We start from the raw sequence: 20,478 nt of genomic DNA, 5'->3' as shown, positions 1-20,478 counted from the left end.
TCCTCATTCACCATTGAGCCTTCCCCAGTCCTATGCAGGGTTTGTGGCTGGATTACACCTGTATATGGCTAATCCTCCAATTGCTGGAATGACCCTTGTGTTGGCAGGCTGTGCTCTCTTCAGCTATACCTAAGGATTAGAGTAGCAGCCTTGTTAGTCTGTATTCGCAAAAAGAAAAGGAGTACTTGTGGTCTCTAAGGTGCCACAAGTACTCCTTTTCTTTTTACCTAAGGATTAGGGAGCCACAAAGGTCCCAGACTCTGGATTTGTGCCAAATACACCCTGAGCAGCCCAGAGCTCTGGGCCATTCCCTTTGCAGCAGAGCTGGTTGAAAGATATCCCAGTTTTTCCGTGACAAAGGGGAAAGTTATTTTGCAACATTTTTCACAAAGGATCTGTTCCATTTTTCAGTTAACTCTATGGAACCTATCAGCATCACAGCTTAGTTGCACATTGGTTACATCATTACATCTCCAGCCTCAAACTCTGAATTTACATATGTATATGAAGGAATGATTCAATGAAGTGTTAAAAGACACCTAGTGTTATTTGGCAAAGCTATTTTTAACAAATTTATGCTAATCTATATTAATTCAAATCCTTTTTTATTAGGCATGGCAAAAATAGCAAAGAAGACACAACACCTAATTACTAAGAAGGAGTCAAAAGAGGCAATTTACAATGTAAGGCTGCTACGAAAAAATGTATTGGAAACAGTGAAGTCTAAAGGAAACTGTATCTTCTGACTAAGGTACTCCAGTGGAAATGGCATGGGAAATCCCATGAGATCTTGCAATGAGCTTGTTATTGTATATTCTGGAAAGCCCAGCATTTCCTGTCTAAACAAAGGTGGGAGAGTTTGTCACAGACGTTTCCCAACTGCCACAAGATACAAGTAATATTACTAGAAATTCTTATACTAATAAAAATGGGCAAAGAAGCAATAGCATTTTTTAGTCAAAGACATGATGTTACAAGTTTAACTGGAATCCCTAAAATATTAGGCAACTGGGCCATATTCTTGCTCTCATTTATCCCAAAGTATGCCTAGTAACTCCACTGAAATCAGTGGAGTTCCACTGGCTTTACAATGAAGAAAGTGACAGCAGAGTACATCCATGTGTATCTCTAGGATATCTATGTCTCCTAGAAAGAAGCTCATGGACAATGATGATCTGAAGTAAATCATCTTACGTACATATCCAAACAGAAAATGGTCAAGACTGAGAGAATCCAATTAGATGGTTCTATTAAAGTGATTTCAGGAGAACCAACAAATTAATTCAACTTACCGTAGTTGCACATAAAAATTGAATAACTTGTGCACAACTTCACCGCACGACCTCTCAAGATGTGAATGCAATGGCACTGCCTGCTGGCTACCCCCTCACACTGCAGCTCTAGGAGCCCAGGCAGCCTCAACAACCCAGCTGTCTTCTCACTCTTGCTCCATATAAATGGTATAGAGACACTGTCATACATTGGACTGTTCCAAGACCAGATATTCAGGATAGGCATTAGACCACACATTTTCCCCTCTCAGACCAGCGCTTTGAAATCTTAAGCATCTCCTCCAAGTTGTAATCAGCACTTTTGACTGCAATTGACTTCAGTGGGAGTTGAAATTGGTCGGCACCTCATAGGAGGTGCTCATACTGTCATAGGATCACCTGCCATTTTGTTGGCTGGTCAAAAGATACTCGCCTGTTAGTTTACATTAATCAGTCACACTCTATTGACTTCAGTGGGACTGAAGGTCATTAGAATCAGGAGATATAAAGATATCTCAAGTATGTTTTCATCTATCATGAAAAGAAATAACCAACGTAAAATGGAAAGTAGATGTAGATGCTAGAAAAATCTTCCAAATTGTTGGGCCCAAGATTGGGTTTCTAAGCTAGTAACATAAAAGTTCAATTCTGCCATCCTCACTTAAACTATTACTGAAGTTATTAGTAATGTTGACTGAATAAGGATGTCAGTAACTGGCCCCAAAATTTGTCTCTTCATAATCAATATACAAAATATTTCTTGCTTATTTTACCATATATAGTATTTGTATTTCTAGAAAATACAAGCTGGAGTTGGGGGTGAAAATTACTAACCTCATGACATTCTTACCTTTCTAAATATCTGTCCCATTAGAAGGCATTAAAAATTAAATAAAGATGAAATTATGCATGAAAAAAACCTTATCCTTGGTAAATAACCTAGTATACATACCGGATTTAGCCAGCAATGTTTGTGTTTTAAAAGCTAGTTAACCAGTATTCAAATATGGCTCATACAACGATGTATTTTCATATGTAATGTAAATATATAATGTAATTAATTAGCCTCATTAATCTTGAATGCAGCCAAGTGTAACTATTTTACTTCTTATACAGAAACTACTGTACTGATATTTATTTGCCATTTTCTGTCTTTTTAATTTTTCTCTCTTCTTTTGCAGAATGAACAACCCCCATGCTACTAAGGGCCCAATCAAAACCGATTGGAATCAATGAGAGTCTTTCCATTGACTTCAATGGATTTTGGATAAGGCCCAATATAAACATTATATAACAATATATATAAAAGGTGCTAAATAAGAAACAGATGGAAAAATAGGGCTACTCCATCAAAAATTACCTATATCATAACTTGGGTGGATTAAAGTGTTCTGGATATATCTTTACATTCATATTATCATCCACTCCCATGGGGTTTGCTTTGAAAATGAAAAAATAGTGTTACTTGCATGCTATAATAAAAACACATTAAATAAATACTTGTGAAGATATTGGGGGGAAAAACATTTGATATAGTAGATCATATTTACCTATATTCCCCAAAGATCTCATCTTTAATTGATTGAGCTTCAGGATCTGGATGCAAATCCTCTTTTTCTTTCACTGTACAAATGAAAAAAAAATAGATCTGTTCACCATGCTGTTTCATGTATCATTTTTATTTTTGGCAGATTCTATGAGAAAACTGTCAATCATTATCTACAGCTGGAGGGCAACGATTTCAATTAAGTGTTTTGCATTGCACAGAGGAGTATGTTTTCAAGAGGTGTAGAATAGGGTAGATGCCTAATTCCCAAGGACTCTAGTCAGAGTTTTGCAGCTAAATCCTTGTACACTGCTTTGAAAATGCAGCCCCTATAATTTCTTTTACTAAGACACATTTCTTTCCTGTGTAATTCAGACTATATCTGGAACCATAATGCATATGTCATTATAATACTATTTAGTTGGAATATGAATTTAAAAATTGCCATGCTGGAAAAAAGATTTACAGGTGCATCTAGTTAAGTATCCTGTCTCTATCAGTTGGTAATTCAGGATGTTTCCAAAGAAGGTGTAAAATTAGGGTGACCAGATGTCCTGATTTTATAGGGACAGTCCCAATATTTGGGGCTTTTTCTTATATAGAGCCCTATTACCCCCACCCCATCTCAATTTTTCATAGTTGCTGTCTGGTCACCCTATGTAAATCCATGTAATTTGTTTACAAACCTAATTGTGCAGTACCACATCGGAAATTTCTTCCTGGTTTCTGCTGACGATCAACATGTACTACAGCCACTATTACTTTTATCCTAGCTAGTTTAATTGTGATTAGATTTAGGAAAAAAAAACCATTGTGGGAACACAGTTATTGTAACTGGGTATATAAAATAGGTAACTGTACATGCCAAAAAAAGGCAAATTGGAAGACTTTAGTCTAATAAACACATGCAGCTCTAGTGAATATGGACAAGATCTTAAGAAATGTTGGTCCCAAACCCTCTCTGAAATCAATCGGAATTAGGCACCTTAAGTACCTTTATAAAAATCTGGCCCTTTGTGTACAAGTTAGGGTCCTAGTTCTGCAACTGGATCCCCCAGCACGGCCCCTGTGTTTGTATAGTGCTCAATTAAATAAAAAACATATTAGCACAACCACTGTGAAACAATAACATATAGAGCTGGATTGTAACCCTACCTGAGTAAGGGGCAATATATAGCATTTTAACATTATAGCCTGTAGGTATAATGAAAATTATTGTAGTGTCTAATACAGTGGTGGGCAAACTGTGGCCCATGGGCCGCATGCAGCCCATCAGGGTAATCCTCCGCTTCCGTAGCTCCCAATGGCTGGGAACGGTGAGCTGTGGCCACCGGGAGCTGCGCATGGTGGCGCCTGCAGATGGTCAACCCCAGCACAATGTCTCGCGGCCGGCAATCAGATTACCCTGATGGGCCACATGTGGCCCGCAGGCCGCAGGTTGCCCACCACTGGTCTAATACTACCAAACTCCCACAGCCTTTAATTTTCACTTCCATATCTCTTATCATATGTCGAATATTCCCATTTTTTAATTTGGAATACAAAATCTGGAGAAAAATAGAAGAGAGATTTCTAATTGTGCATCTCAAAAAACCCAAGTAATGCAATGACTAGATCTAGTCAGACGACATTGAAGGAGTTACAGTTCATATCAAATCACTGACAACTGGGTGGACCTGCCAGGGCATAATTTTAAAATTTCCATGTGTGAGACCTTGAATGAAAAATGACTGTCTATCAATATGATGATCAGCTTGGTGTCCCTACTCACTTTAGTGATACAGGATCAGGGCCTAAACCTTCCCTGTTAGAAGTTGCTTCCTGAATTACATGTAAAATACCCTCACTAAGGAAAACAATGAAACCCGTAAGGTCACTCTGGGGCATAAGCAGATGTTAACCAGTGACAAGATTGCTAGTGGCACCAAGACCACTTAGAGAGAGATTAATGAGTCTGCTCTACAACCTTAGCTAAGAGCCATGTGGCTTTTAGCTCATGCAGTGGAGGCTCATGCATTTAGCTCCAGAGATTCCAGGTTTGATCCCACCCACCAACATCCGGGGTCTGTCAGTGTTACACTGGAAGTACAGAGAGCAGCCATCAGTATGTCTCCTAATGAACCCCTCACAAGCCATGGAGCATTCTGGGACCAGAACTAGGAGTGGGGCTGTATCACAGCCCCATGGAGATTCTGAGCAGTGCAGCAGCACACAAAGCAACAGGGGGAGGATGTTGTAACTTACACAGGACCCCATGGCTGTCTCAATTACACCGAGGAGTCCCGGAGCAGCCCAGGATCAGGAAGGTTCAAAGGTGGCTTAAAGCCATCAAAGTGCCTCCTCCTCTGGGTGAGTGTTCTGTGCTGCACCTCTTACAAATGGAGCACAGGATCTCATCAGCTGAGTATAATGTTTATTTATTAAAAGTCACAAATACAAAATTTGTATTTCAGTTGGTATAAGTTCAACCTTTAGGGGACTGAAGGCAAAATATTGAGGCATTTCCACTTAAATAAGAAGTTATTTGGTATGAAGAACGACTGCTATTATATACATATCTGAAAAAGGACAACAGCGTCATTTACCTGAGTATTTTCCTCCTTTATTTCTTTTGATAAAGCACATAGTTAGCAGCAATAAGGTAAGCAAAGCGATGGCACACATCAGTCCAATAAACCAGCCTTGGGTGGAAACTCCCTCATAAATGCCAGCATAAGCTTTGTAAAAGGAGAGAAGTAAAAACATTTAACAAGAGGAAAATAGACTATCGTAACCAAAAAACCCACCATTTAATATTTTCTGAACTAAACCTGAATCACACCAAACTATTGCTATTTGCTGCTTTACTGATTTCAGTCTAACATTTTCAATGTAAAAACGAAAAAATACAGGACAGAAATAATAGGTATGAGGAATAATGTTCACATTTAAGTAAATGAAGTGTCTGCAACATAATATACATAAGTAATTCCAAAGGAGTATTTGATTCAGAGGATTAATGCCAAATAGGAAAGTTGGACAGAAAATTGATAGCCTCTCATGCAAGCAGTTTTGCGACAGAAATAGTGTTAAAAGTGTTTAGGGTACATGCAAACTGCTCAGCTAGTTGCATTGAAGATGTAAAACGTAACAGCACCTACCCTATTAAAATGGCATAGTAGCTAAAACCTGTAAATAATATATATTGGAAATTATTTACGTGTCATTATTTACTACTGGGAAGACAAAATACAAGGCTGAATTGAAAAAGATGGACTCATTCGTGCTCCTATTGAAGTAAATGGCAAGAAGAGGCTAAGATTTCATTATTTAACTGTTACACTTTCATTGCACAACATAATATGTAATGTCAGTATTTCTTGAAATATTAAAAATAAAATAATCTTGTTTTATCACAATGGATTTTTCACCCTAAACAGTTTCATTTCTCACCTCTCTCCCTCGTCTCAATTACATCTTCAAAAATGCTATTGTTATCAACCCAATTCTTAGTCACTAGACGAACTGTATATTCAGTACCAGGCTCAAGTGCCTCAATGGGGTGAAACTTTTGGGTGGGATTTACTGCTTCTGAAATCTTCCCGATCCCTTTACCTATGAAATGTACATAGTCAAGTCACATTGATTAATTCTATTAATTCAATAGCAGGACTCTGAAATGCACAGTTACAAATGATTTAAATAACAAGTGATAATAAAACAGCATACATGGATATGTTTAACATTTGCCTTTGGATAGTTTATCTTATTTTTTAAGGTAGACAAGAAAATAAAGTAGAAAAGCATTTTCTGTATTTGCTCTTTGATATTCTGCAGGATAAAATCAGTGTCAAACTGAAATAATCCTGAAATTTATGAAGGGCTTGTTTTAAATTTGCAGGATGAAAGTAAATATTGAAGGAATGACATATAGGACTATAGATCTGCTTTAACTAATGAATGCTTAATTTAAAAAAAAACCCTGAATATGGCCTGGATTTATTTACACAATCTGTGGCTTGATCCATTTCCCATGGAACTGAAGTAAATGGGACAGGACTGAGGCCCATATTATTCTGAAATATTATTACATCTCTCATAGGAACAATTACACTGGGATTTATACTCAAATTTTCCTTAGACAATAAATCTCCTTGTCCCCATTTATTTCACATTTGTACTGAAGCTATAAGCAAAGCTCTCTTTTAGATATACCTGAAGTTTTCTTTCAAATGGATTTTCATATACAATCTTTACATGTTCCAACTGATATTTATTTATGTGAAAAGTATTTGCAATCAATTTTTTTCTATGGTTTTCAAACTAAGTCAGTCTTGCACTCCTTTTGCTTTCAAAACTCTCCTTGACATGAATAGATGTTTTACCTGAATCCAGTACTGCAGGATAAGTGATTTATTATGTATGTTTAAAAAAAAAAGTATTTCATGCTAATTGCAAAAGGAAGCAACTGTTATTCACTGCAGTGAAGATAGTAGGATTTGCCCTCATCCTGGATTCAGTGTAGTACAAATCATACGAATGAATCATAACTGTTCCTCTCTTTCAGGATTTTAAACAGTAACTTTTGCTAAAAATTACACAGGAATATAAAACAGCATCCACATTTAGGGCCTGATCCAAAGTCCATTAAAGTCTATAGAAAGACTAAGAATCATTGATGTCAATGGGCTTTCAAATCAGGCCTCAGTAGACCTGTGCCCAGGTCTAGTCTTAGGTACTAAAGTTTGGAGGACAGCTTTAAAACATTTGCCTTTTTACTTCTGTTCAGTTTCTTCATTTGCTTAATTTATCTGGTGAACATTCTAAAGTTAACTAATGAAAAGGATCTTATGGTTACTCATACATACATCATAGCTCAAAAACTGCTCAATCAATTTGCACTTATAACACAGACAGTAAAGCAATGCTGATTACTACTGAAACTGGTAAGCAAGCAAACAAAAAAGCTTTGAGTGATTAGCCCTTCTTGATAGCTGAAGGAAAAGAAAAAGAGATTAAGAGTGGAATAGACATGGTTAAAGGAGCTGTACATAATACGTTTTCCAAGGCAAGTATACATATATTACAATAAGTAGCTAAATTAGTAGACCACTGGGAATCAGACAGAACATGTCCAATTAGAATAATCCATCTAGAGGTATGTTTTACAAAATGAACTACATGAAGCTGAGCTATAATTTTTAAATCAAACTGCAAATTCAGCAACAGGACATTACAGGTACATTTTAATTACATTTTGTAAAATCAGGATGTCAGAACAAAATGTTTCATAAAAAAGCTACCCATAAAATAACAAAAAATAAAGCTTGCTATATGAACTTTAATCCTGTTGGGCAATATACGCCATCAAACATTTAAAGATGTCAGCCAGACAAAGCAGTCATATTTTCCAGTCCATATGCAGCATAGGTCTGATCTTGTAGCTCTACTCACTGAGATCGTAAGCCAGCAAAGCACTTATATTTGTCCTTAACTTTAAACATGTGAGTTGTCCCATTGAAGTTATTTTTTTAATGCCATGACTCACTTATTTAAAGTTAAGTGAGTTCAATCCTTGAGGGGGGCATTTAGGGATCTGGGACAAAAATTGGGGATTGGTCCTGCTTTGAGTAGGGGGTTGAACTAGATTATCTCCCTTCCAACCCTGATATTCTATGATTCTATGTGCTTAAGTGCTCTGCGGGATCAGGGATTGGGAGTTTTCCCTGATTGGGAACTAAGTTTTATACCATGAGTTGTGCAGGGCTTTTGATATTTGGCACCACAATGTTGTATAAAGGATTTTCTGTATCCTAAAATGTAAGATAGGAGTCGAGTGGAGATTGTCTGTGTGTGATTTCTTTCCATATGAATCTGGTTGGCATTATAAAACTAAACACTGTACAATACCCATAGAAAAGAAATAATGGGTAACTGGGGAAGGGTTGGTAGAGGGAATAGAAAAAATAGTTTAGAATCCTGAGGGGGGAAAACAAAGACGCACTGGTAAGGAAATGTTTACTCAATATACTGAAAAGTCAGTGCGCTGCAGAAATTAGCTTCAGAAAACTGAAAGCAGTTAGGTTAGGTTTTTAATCTACAGTACAGGAAATAAGCTTTAGTAATATATTTAAGCTTTAATAATATATATACCACCAGCATTTGTCATCTCCCCACGACTATTTATCAGCCATACCATGGGATTCACATGAACATTAAACACTGAACTGCAATTTTCCAATATTCCTATTGGGTTTAGAGATTTATGAGAACAATGGAACATACTTTTTTTTTAAATTGAAGCCTATGGAATAATGGGAAAACAAGATAAACCTCCCCTAAAGACATACTATAGTGCTAGTTCTCCAAAAGTTAGCACATCTGTTATGAAACTCATTTATTAAAAAAAAAAAAGATTGGCACTTTTACAGTTGAAATATAATTGTAGGTAATATTTTAATTTATAACAGCACCTGTCTAAATACATCTGCCTGGAATAAATGGAAAGTTACACTTTCATCAGTTTTCCTCCACTGAATGGCTATTAAAAGCTTATAAATATGCATCATAATTACACTCTACCTTCTGGGGTTTTGTATTCTACGAGGTAGTTCATGCTGATTGGGAGGGATCTTTTTTTACTGGTAATTTACAATCCTTAGAATCCATTAGATGAAAATTAGTAAGCCATCCTGCTTAGCTTGACACCTAGACCATCCACCTTGACTTTTGGGTTGTTGGACTTTTGGACAAAGCACAGAAGAGAGGCTAGCTCATTTTATCTTACCACCATTTCTATTTATCTTTTGCTCCTGGCCACAGTTTTACTGGCTGTAATAGGTGGGATAGATGTGATTGTATTTAACTATAGAAATGATTCAGTAGGTAATACTTGTGATGGTCAAAATAGCAGCAGATGATCACCAGTGCCCTGGTTCAGGAAAAGTTCGTATGTACACTAGGGCTTGCAGTTACTCCCAGTACATGTTCAGATCAGCAGTGTGGCTTGGGAGGACAGAAGGCTGCCTGAGGAGTTGTATAAATGATGCGGTAGTGGTGGAGGCCGGTCAATCAGTTGGTCATAGTTCAAGAAATAATTCCATTAGGATGTTATTCTATATGGCTAAGAAAACTGTGTTTTTAGTCTGTCAGAATGTTGGGTGGCAAAAGAGAATTGAGTTGGATCATACCTTATGTTATGAGAGGCTACTATCATGATCTTGAGAGATGTAATAAAGGTTAGTATTCTAAGGCTGGGATTTTAAATGAAGCCCAAGGGAAGTAGGTGCCCAATTGTCACTGACAGGTTTCAGAGTAGCAGCCGTGTTAGTCTGTATCCGCAAAAGAAAAGGATGATTTATGGCACCTTAGAGACTAACAAATTTAGTTGAGCATAAGCTTTCATGAGCTACAGCTCACTTCATCAGATGCACTCAGTGGAAAATACAGTGGGGAGATTTATATACACACAGAGAACATGAAACAATGGGTGTTACCATACACACTGTAACGAGAATGATTAGGTAAGGTGAGCTATTACCAGCAGGAGAGTGGGGGGGAAAAAACCTTTTGTAGTGATAATCAAGGCAGGCCATTTCCAGCAGTTGACAAGAACGTCTGAGGAACAGCAGGGAGGCAAGGGGGGAGCAAATAAACGTGGGGAAATAGTTTTACTTTGTGTAATGACCCATCCACTCCCAGTCTTTATTCAAGCCTAAGTTAATTGTATCCAGTTTGCAAATTAATTCCAATTCAGCAGTCTCTCGTTGGAGTCTGTTTTTGAAGTTTTTTTGTTTAAGAATTGCAACTTTTAGGTCTGTAATTGAGTGACCAAAGAGATTGAAGTGTTCTCTGACTGGTTTTTGAATGTTATAATTCTTGACGTCTGATTTGTGTCCATTTATTCTTTTACATAGACACTGTCCAGTTTGGCCAATGTATATGGCAGAAGGGCATTGCTGGCATATGATGGCATATATCACATTGGTAGATGTGCAGGTGAATGAGCCTTTGATAGTGTGGCTGATGTGATTAGGCCCTATGATGGTGTCCCCTGAATAGATATGTGGACAGAGTTGGCAACGGGCTTTGTTGCAAGGATAGGTTCCTGGGTTAGTGGTTCTGTTGTGTGGTGTGTGGTTGCTGGTGAGTATTTGCTTCAGGTTGGGGGACTGTCTGTAAGCAAGGACTGGCCTGTCTCCCAAGATCTGTGAGAGTGATGGGTTGTCCTTCAGGGTCGGTTGTAGATCCTTGATGATGCGTTGGAGAGGTTTTAGTTGGGGGCTGAAGGTGATGGCTAGTGGCGTTCGGTTATTTTCTTTGTTGGGCCTGTTCTGTAGTAGGTAACTTCTGGGAACTCTTCTGGCTCTGTCAATCTGTTTCTTCACTTTAGCAGGTGGGTATTGTAGTTGTAAGAGGGCTTGATAGAGATCTTGTAGGTGTTTGTCTCTGTCTGAGGGGTTGGAACATGTAATGAAATTGGAACATGTAACTTCCTTAGGCTCCTTTGAAAATTCTAGTGGCAGTTATTGTTTCATATGCATGGATTTTTCATTAACACTTGGATTTTTGTATGTACAGTAATCGTTGTAACATACATAATTCTGTATTTTGTCAATGCTGCAACTCACTGGTAGCTCTAGATAGTTTGAAATTTGGCAACAAAGATTGTTGAGTCAGATGACAATATATCAGAGGGGGATTTAGTTCTTTTTTTTGTTTGTTTTTTTAGGAGTTTCTCTTTCCATTTAATATATATATTAATGTTATGTTGTATATCATTTCAGGTGGCTAATTACATGTATAGCAATATTGATCATCAGGTTTTCTTATGTCAATGTTTTGGGGGCAGTTTAAGAAATGCTACCTGAATAAAAAAGGTAGAAGTAATAATCATTTTCTAAACAGAGACAGCACATTTTTTCATGGAGTTAAGCCTGAGATAAGCCCATAATATTTAATCAGCTCTCTCTAAAGCTACAAAAAAAGACTAAAAGATAAACAATGTTAAAGCTATAAATTCCAGGGTTCATAATTCTCAGAGCAGAGGAAACACTGCTGATCCTTAATAACAACTTGCTAATCTCCAATCATTTATTTTAACATCAAACTGAAAATATAATTTAACTTTGAAACTATATTTTTTTAAAATTTATTTTGCAATGTAATGCAAATGTTACAGAGCGGCAATCATTTCCACCATTAGCAAAAATTCTCCAACCAAAATTATCCCTGTTTTACATCTAACCTCCCTCCCACCTTGCCCCCCCGGCCCCTCCTCCCCCACAAAACAAACCCCTCTAACTCTACTCAACTCAGTAGGCACAAGTTCTGCACAGTGTTTTATCAACCCACCTCTGCAAAATCCACTGTTGTGCCTCAGCATCTCAGCTGGGCTTTGCCACTAAATATTCACTTCCATTAGAATGCTGATTTAAGAAATCTTCCCCTCTAATGACTGTTCATTACATACTGGATTTAGTTATTAGTGCTGTTGGTGTTAGGGTAGTGACATGCAGGGTAACATGGGGGATTACATGTGGGGCCTGCTCCTTATAGACCAGGTGCGAGCAAACTTTTTGGCCTGAGGGCTGCATCGGGTTTCGGAAATTGTATGGAGGGCAGGATAGGGGAGAGGGTCGTGGCCTGGCCCCCACCTCCTATCTGTGTCCCCCCCCCATATTCAACTCCCTTTGTTGCCTGATGGCCCCCCGGGACCCCTGCCCCATCTACACCCCCCTCCGCTCCCTGTCCCCTGACCGCCCCCAGTCCCCCGCTGCCCCATCCAACCCCTCCTCTCATTCCTGACTACCGCCGCAAGGACAACTGCCCTAACCAACCACCCCTTCTCACTGACGACCCCCGGAACCCCCACTCTTGACTACCCCCTGCCACCCCATTCAACCCCCCACTCCTTCCTGACTGCACCCTCGGGACCCCTGTCCCCATTCACCCCCCATTTTTCCTGTCCCGACTGCCCCCTACCGCCCCATCCAAACCCTCCTTCCTGACTGCCCCCCCAGGACCCCTTCTCCCATTCAACCCCCCTGTTCCCCGTCCACTGACCGTCCCAACCCCTGTCCATACATTCCCCACCCGAACTCCCCTGCCCCCTAACCACGCTGCCTGGAGCATTGGTGGCTGGCGGCGCTACAGCCGTGCCACCCGGCTGGAGCTGGGCCACACCACCGCCGCCACCACGCAGCACAGAGCACCAGGTCAGGCTGGGCTCTGGAGCTGCACTGCACCAGGAGCTCACCCCGCTGCCCAGAGCATGGCGCCGGTGGCGTGGCGAGGTGAGGCTGCAGGGGAGGGGCCGGGGCCTAGCCTTCCCGGCCAGGAGCTCAGGGGCCGGACAGGAGGGTCCCGCGGGCCGTAGTTTGCCCACCCCTGTTATAGACCATTGGTTAATAGTACTGGATTTGATCCTACACACACACATTGCAGAGGAGAACCATGTTTTAAAGGAACTATGGAGAAATGGCTCCTTCTGACTCAAGCAAGGGCCTGGGCTGATGGGGAATTCCCTCCACACCAGGACATGCAATGACTGCAGAAAGCTGCTCTAGCCCATTGAGTGAAAACACAGAAGATTTTCCTGCCCCTAGCCCAGCCTGTTCATTTCCCACTTCCCCATGTGCTGTGATGCAGAAGTCCACCATGTCATTGTGGTATGAAGCAGCTTTGGGACCTGCCACTCTTTACAGGACAACCTGCACAACCTACTCCCCTGCTGCTGTGGGGGAAGTAGCCCAGGGAATTGTACAGGTCATGTTTCTAAAAGGTCAGCTACCATAGCTGATACTATTAGGGTCCCTGGGCTGGAGCCTGGAGTAGAGGGTGGGCCTGGGCTCCCCCCCCCCACCATTGCCCCCTGATTAAAATGCATAAATTCAATGATCTTCAGCTATAATGGAAAACAAACGACTATTTACTTTAATATAGCTATTATAAAATCAGGTCAAATATGCCAGGAGCCAAACATGACTGAATACATATCCACAACATATCCATGTCTTCTCTGGGACAGTTTATTTTACAAAGCCCACAATGTAGCCTCTGACAGCTGGATATACGAGAGTAATGGGAGCTATAGAAGGCCTAAAATAGATAAGGGAGGTAGATCTTTTTTCTTTGAAAATGGAGCACATTGAATATGAGAATCACAGAGACAAAATAAAAAACAGAGCCTATAATGTTATTTTATAGAGTCTCATTCCACAGTAGAACCACACTTTCAATCTACCACTTTAAATCTGGGCAACTTTAACTGATATGCCTTGACTTTTGAAAACACTCCATTTTTTGAGAGACTGTGTAACTTGTTTAATTGAGATAGTTACATATTTTATCACCCTTTTTGTATTTTGCATGCCCTCCATTCCTCATCTCAAAAAAATGAGAAAGTCACAGAAATGTGTATGATTTCCTCAGCCAAATGGCACAGATTTTGCACACTTTAAATGAGTCTGGACCAAATTTAGCTTTCAGATAATTACAAAAAACTCCTCTGGGATTTCAATGTAAGCTGGAGAGCTGTATCTAGGGATGGACATTGGTACTGTCAGGTGGCTCTCATTTAAATTACTTGAAAAATTTGTGTAATAGGGCACAAAAGTAACAGCAGAATAGGACCCTTAGAATTTACAGAGATTATGCTGTTCTATTTGATGTGCAATCTGCCACTCTGACTTTCAGTAGAATCCCTTGCTGCCATTGCCAACAAAATCTTTTGAAAGAAAAGAAAGAAAACACGGGGAAAATTAAAATGTCAAAATTCCAATTTTGCATGTTTCTTAGCCATATGTTACTGACAGCGTTACCAACAAAGATCCTTTTAAAAGCTAGAGTATTACAGAGGGTTGTGCAATTTAATAACAACATCCTAAATGACCAAATGTAGGACTCCTGATCTCAGCTAAGAATACAAGAATAAATGGCTAATGAAATAGCACTGTATTTTTCTGGGATCAAATTAAAATAAAATAAAATATATATATAATGTGATGGGGCAAGGCCAGATGGCAAGGCCAGATGGCTATGGAAGAGTAGTGGGAGATAGATATATTAGCTCCAGGCTAAACAAATCCCTGGTACCAGGATAAGTGAAATGGCAGCTGCTCCAGGTCAATTAAGACACCTGGGGCCAATTAAGAACTTTCCAGAAGGCAGGGAGAAGGCTAGGTTGATTGGGACACCTGAAGGCAATCAGGGGCTGGCTGAAACTAATTAAAAGCCTCCCAGTTAGTCAGGTGGGAGTGCATGTCAGGAGCTGTGGGAAGAAGTTGTGCGGTTGGAAAGGCTGAGTAGTACCCACCATATCAGGCACAAGGAAGGAGGCCCTGAGGTAAGGGTGAAGTGGAGCTTGAGGAAGTGAGGGCTGCTGGGGGGGGAGTAGCCCAGGGAATGGTACATGTCATGTTTCTAAAAGGTCAGCTACCATAGCTGATACTATTAGGGTCCCTGGGCTGGAGCCCGAAGTAGAGGGTGGGCCTGGGCTTCCCCCCCCCACACCTTTGCCCCCTGATTAATCACTGAGACTGGGAAACAACAGGGACTGTGCAAGGAAGGATAACTTCTCCTCACCTCCCTCGCTGGTTTATGATGAAAATGGCTCAGTAGACTGTGACCCTCGTCTCTAGAGAAAGAAGGGTTACGTGGAGGGTCACAGTGAGCCTCTGAGGCTAGCGAAATCTGCCAGGAAACACGGGACCCATGGAGGCAAGCACAGAGCTTTGTCACTATATATATATATAAAAATTATGTTGTCAAAGACAAAGCTCTAACCCATTTTAATCTGATTTCTTAAATTATCTTTTTCAATTTAGCCATTAATCTCATCTATCAGCAAAAATGTCACACTTCGCTTAATAAAGGGGAACGAAAAGGATGCTGGAAGTAAAGGCCATTTATTAATATAGCACCAGATTCTGCATGGCCCTGAAATAGCTGCACAGTACAGTGGTTTTGGAGGACATATGCAGTGTATGGGTGGGCTTGACTTAGATCAGTGAAAAGGCATCAGTTCAGCCTTATGATCAATATAGTAATACAACCACAGCCAGTTACCTAAGGGGAAGAAGGTGGCAGAATAACCCAGCCTAGGGTGAGTCTGGTCGCTTAAATGAAATAACAACTGTTCTGTGATAGAAAACCTTACCTATCAGGTATTGGGTCTGGGAGGGCAGCATTATCATTCAAGCAGTTTTGATGATGGGAGTCCACATGAACTACAAAGGGAGAATAATAGAATATTTTGCACCTTGTTATCTGCTGGTATCGTAAGAACTGTCCTGAATCATTTCATGAGCAAGGGAATATGTTTATGTGTGGAATTAAAGATGGAATCCTGGACCCAGATTTGGATGCGGTACTCTGGTCTGGGTAGGTTGATTCATGGAAATAATTTCTCACAGACTGCAGGTATGATGGAGATTTTCTGAAGCCCAAGGAGAGCACGAGCGAGAAAGAGAGAGAGAGAGAGTGAGTGTGTGTGTGTGTGTGTGTGTGCGCGTGCGAGAGATGTAAATGAGCTGCTGATTTCATCATTAGGTAGGCAATCTTTGGACATTCTGTGTGGGATGCAAAAGTGGGAAATTTGTCTTTAAATCCATGCATGGATTCGGAAGGATACTGAGAGGCATCACATGCACAGCCAGGTCTTTATGCACAAAAATTCATTAAGGATTAAATCATGTGGAAGAAGGCAAAAGGCAATGGGGTGTCTCTGTTTCACAGATGGGGCCTTAAATGCTTCTTAGTAACTGGATCCTGAAATCAGGCTTGCTACATTCACTGGATTAAGAATAATTTTTTGCCAGGAATTGTGTTTTGACTTCAGCACTTGAAGAGACTATGCAGGCTGACAGTCAGCTAAGATATTAAATTTCAAGATTACAATGTTATCAGTGTTAAAAATGATGAAGCCAGGCCATTTCTGCTTATCACATTCTCTTTGTCCTTTGATGTGGTATGTCAAAAGCAATTATTATTGATTAATATCTAGGAACTTGTTCATTGGTACAGTAGAACTTTCAGAGTTCCTGAGCAGAGTGTATTTGATTTCAGCTGAATGAGACAGACTGGCTTGTTTTAATTTTCTTGTAAATCTACAAACTTAGAGCTTTAGGAGGACAGCAAGTAGCCTACAAATGTATTTCACTGTGTTACTTTATGGGAAAATAATACTATGTATGGAGCAAGTGCAACTACTGTTAGCCTTATGTTAATCTTGATTTGTGGGATTCCCAAATTCTGCCCTCAAATGACAACACATGGCTTCCATTAATATTTCTTGGAATCCAAAATGTCCATTTAAGGGAAGAATATGGCCGTATAATATTATTGAAAACAGGTTTTTGATGTTCTCCAACTTCCTGTTAGTGGTTACTAAAAGCTAATTGCTAGTTTTGATAAAAATCAGCTGAGTTGATTGGTTGGTTGAAGCTGCTGTATAGTGAGACACAATAGCCAAACCTTTTTTGTGTGTTTGGAGTATCTGGGTTCCTACATTTAAAAGTTCACTGATTGTGCTAAGGCAAAGCAAATTTAAAAGCAAACGATTTCCTCTAATTAGAGAGGACAATGTCAAAGCTGAAGTATTCTCAATGGACTTTTCATTATCATTAAAACTCCTCATCATTAAATGATACCCCCATCAACTTACTCCCTTCTGTCATTGTTAGTCCTTCTTCTGTGATTGGTTTCCCACAGCCTTTTATAGTACAGGCCCTCACATAGAATTTATACTTGGTGCTGGAGATCAGATTTGAAATCCTCCAGCTGAAAGTCGAAGGGTTTGTAATATTGGCATCATTCAATGCTCCAATCTCATCTGTCTCATTTACTGAAAGAGAAACAATAGAGTTCAGTCAGGCATGGCAGCTAAATGTTACCAAAATGCGAATGTGTCAAGAAAGCTGATGGAGAAGATGCAGTTTACAGTAAGTAGAAAGGATGGCACTTTAAATAAATGTATATCTTACTACGCTGATACATTTGTGAGTCTTCAAATGGGATTTACCATGTCTAAATCAATCAACTACACAATTGGGTATTATGATAGTTGAAAAGGCTCTATGATTCTAGAGATCTAGTTACTGAAAAAGAGAAAGGCCTGAGTTTTAGAGCTATGCAAAATGTTTGTCTAGAACCCTAAATGCACATTAATTGAGACTGTTCTTGGATTTTCATTTTGCTTCCAAACATCTGCCCATGTCCTTAAACTTTGGCAGGCCTGCAGTCATGATGCAAGATTATGGGGTGCTTCCAGAAAGCATAATAGCTGGCTGCTATATAAGGATATATATACATTGAATTAGTATCCAAAGTTATCCCCAGTGTTTGGCTGTACTGGTAACTCATAATCAATAATTCAACATAAACTTTCCTCCCTAAGCTTGGCTGCTCCAGAACCATATCTGTTCTATCTCCTTAGCTCCTTCTGGCCCCAAAGAAACATTTCTATGTCCTTGATATCCTGGTTACATATCATTGGATCCACCTGATCATGACTCAGCAGTAATTACCCTGACTCTAAATGTAGGGTTTTTACAAACAGGGGGAGAGAATTTGCTGAAGAGAAATCATTAAAAAATCTGAATAAATATTCACCAAAAAAAGTTTGCATTATTTGCCCAGCTGTACCAAGTATGTGTGTTTAAAGATTCCAAGCCTATGCAAATGACTCATGAATTATCATCACAAATTATTTCTTCTTTGAAAAGTCAGGTGCATTTCTAAAAACAGCTATAAATATTCTATGTGCTGGTTAACTATTGGGTTAACTGTCTGTGAATTTGAAAACATGTATTACACGATTTGATTAGTCTAAGAGTCTTCGAATGTACCATGATTGCACTTTGAGCTTATCTAGACAGAAAAAGAACATGCTGAAATCCTTTTTCCCTGGAAAATGGAATTCACCTGCCCCCAGCAGGCTAAACTAAAATCTGTAATTTTGGAACATTTTTTCTGTGATGAACAAGTTGTTACTTAAAATTTAAAAGAATTAGTTTTAAGTTATTGTCTATTTTAAATAACTTTATATTAAAATAATGTTTGATTTAAATATGATCTATTTGCTAAAAGTCTACATCAAGGTAGAACATGTACTTACTTATCTGATATTGCAAAATGTAGCCAGTAAGGAAGCCATTTGGTTTTCTGGGAAGTCCCCATGACAAAGTGACAGAATCCTTATCTTTGTTTAGTAATCTTAGAAAATGTGGCTGTTCAGGGACTGGAAAACATAGGAATTAGCTTAGTTTCACTGAATATAGATCATATCTTAGCAGCTCAGTCTCCATACATTCCTGTTAGTATGGCATATAACTGCATCCAATATGTACAATTCTCCATTCTCAGTCAACATATGCTAGATGCTTAAGGTCTGATCCAGCAAGATGCTTGCTAAACACCTTTTGAGAGTCCTCAGCCTTGTTAACTGCCATTTACTGCATAGACTTGGACCCTCTTATTGGATAATCATATTAAATACTTTTTTATGCCAGCATAATAATATAGAGTCACACAGAGTTCTTAGTAGAATTAATTGGTCTCGTTTCAAGGAAGACATTAGTTTAATTTCTTCCATCCCCATATTTTAATTTTTCTTACCTCCTTCTGGAGTTTGGAATACAGTTGGAGAGCTTTCAGGTCCAGCTCCTTTTGCATTGAAAGCCGAAACAGTTAAGTGAAATTCACTAAATGGCTCTAGACCAGGAATCATGCCATAGTTTCTGTCTCCTGTAAATGTTAGGAAGTGTTTATCTGGGTGATGTTGTTTCCCATCCAGCAAACTCCTTGTTTTCCACCAAATGACCTGTATTGAGAAGGGCAATTCTGTAACAGATTAAGTTCTATGGGAATGAACACTGCATTGATTTCCCCCAACCTCAGAGCAATTGCTTTAAACTTAGACAGGATTCACCTAACACAGCTGATTATTTAAAGAATAAATGATGATAACCTTATATCCTTTTAAGTGTCCACGAACTCGGTCTCTTGGAATGCCGGACCAGATCGCTTTAACCAGCGTACTATTCATCACTTCCACAATTACACTTGAAGGAGCAGCATCTGGAACTGTAAATATGTAGGTGTTACATACTAAGGATACTCCCTAGGATTTATTTTCAAAGAATAGCTCTACACTTATGCTGGCGTGTAGAGTACGGACATTGCATGCCCAGCTAGCATGGGTAGAAACAACAGCACAGATGGTGAGGCACTGCTCAGGTGACTAGAGTGCCCTACATGCCTGAAATCTAGGGTGTGTGCCCTATACATGGGTCTCTACATGCCAAAGCAGCGTCTCTGATGTCTACTCTGCTATATTTAGCCGTGTAGTGTCCCACAGCCTCCCTGTTGTCAGAGCCTTTCCCCACCACAGAAAAAAGCTTCAGCTGCAGGGACTGCTGGAATCTTTCCCTGCCACAGTGAAAGTCTCTGGCAGAGGGAAAAGTCTTTAGCAGCTCCCCAGAGTCTTTCCACACTGCCTCCCCACTGTCAGTGTTTTTCACTGTCACGTGTAGCTACACACTGCAGGCAGTATGGATGTAGCCTTCCTTTCGTTGTGCCGTGTAGTTACATGTATCCTACACGCAACAGCAAAGGTAGGCAAGTGTAGACAAGATCATCGCGTTCCACAGCTACCCAGCCTGGCTCAAGTTGTAGAGACTC

At 39.6% G+C, this 20,478-nt stretch overlaps 1 protein-coding gene across 11 annotated transcripts in view; it reads right to left on the bottom strand.

The window, feature by feature from the left end:
* CHL1 (cell adhesion molecule L1 like) overlaps positions 1-20,478 on the bottom strand; it is a 214,912-nt gene that overhangs the window by 8,253 nt on the left and 186,181 nt on the right. For 5 of the 11 annotated variants that reach the window (XM_038410055.2, XM_043518858.1, XM_043518859.1 and 2 more), the window contains 8 exons: positions 19,766-19,881; positions 19,414-19,618; positions 18,914-19,036; positions 17,462-17,641; positions 6,250-6,411; positions 5,403-5,534; positions 2,822-2,894; positions 2,122-2,133 (listed from right to left, as the gene is read on the bottom strand). In XM_038410055.2, coding sequence (XP_038265983.1) covers positions 2,122-2,133; positions 2,822-2,894; positions 5,403-5,534; positions 6,250-6,411; positions 17,462-17,641; positions 18,914-19,036; positions 19,414-19,618; positions 19,766-19,881 — 1,003 coding nt within the window. Of the gene's footprint in view, positions 1-2,121; positions 2,134-2,631; positions 2,711-2,821; positions 2,895-5,402; positions 5,535-6,249; positions 6,412-17,461; positions 17,642-18,913; positions 19,037-19,413; positions 19,619-19,765; positions 19,882-20,478 lie in introns of all 11 variants that reach the window. The other 6 variants (XM_038410060.2, XM_038410058.2, XM_043518860.1 and 3 more) reach the window with 4 other exon arrangements.

Source organism: Dermochelys coriacea, chromosome 7 (genome assembly GCF_009764565.3).
Source record: "Dermochelys coriacea isolate rDerCor1 chromosome 7, rDerCor1.pri.v4, whole genome shotgun sequence".
Lineage (NCBI taxonomy): Eukaryota > Metazoa > Chordata > Testudines > Dermochelyidae > Dermochelys > Dermochelys coriacea.
This window is presented reverse-complemented; position numbering and strand designations above follow the sequence as displayed.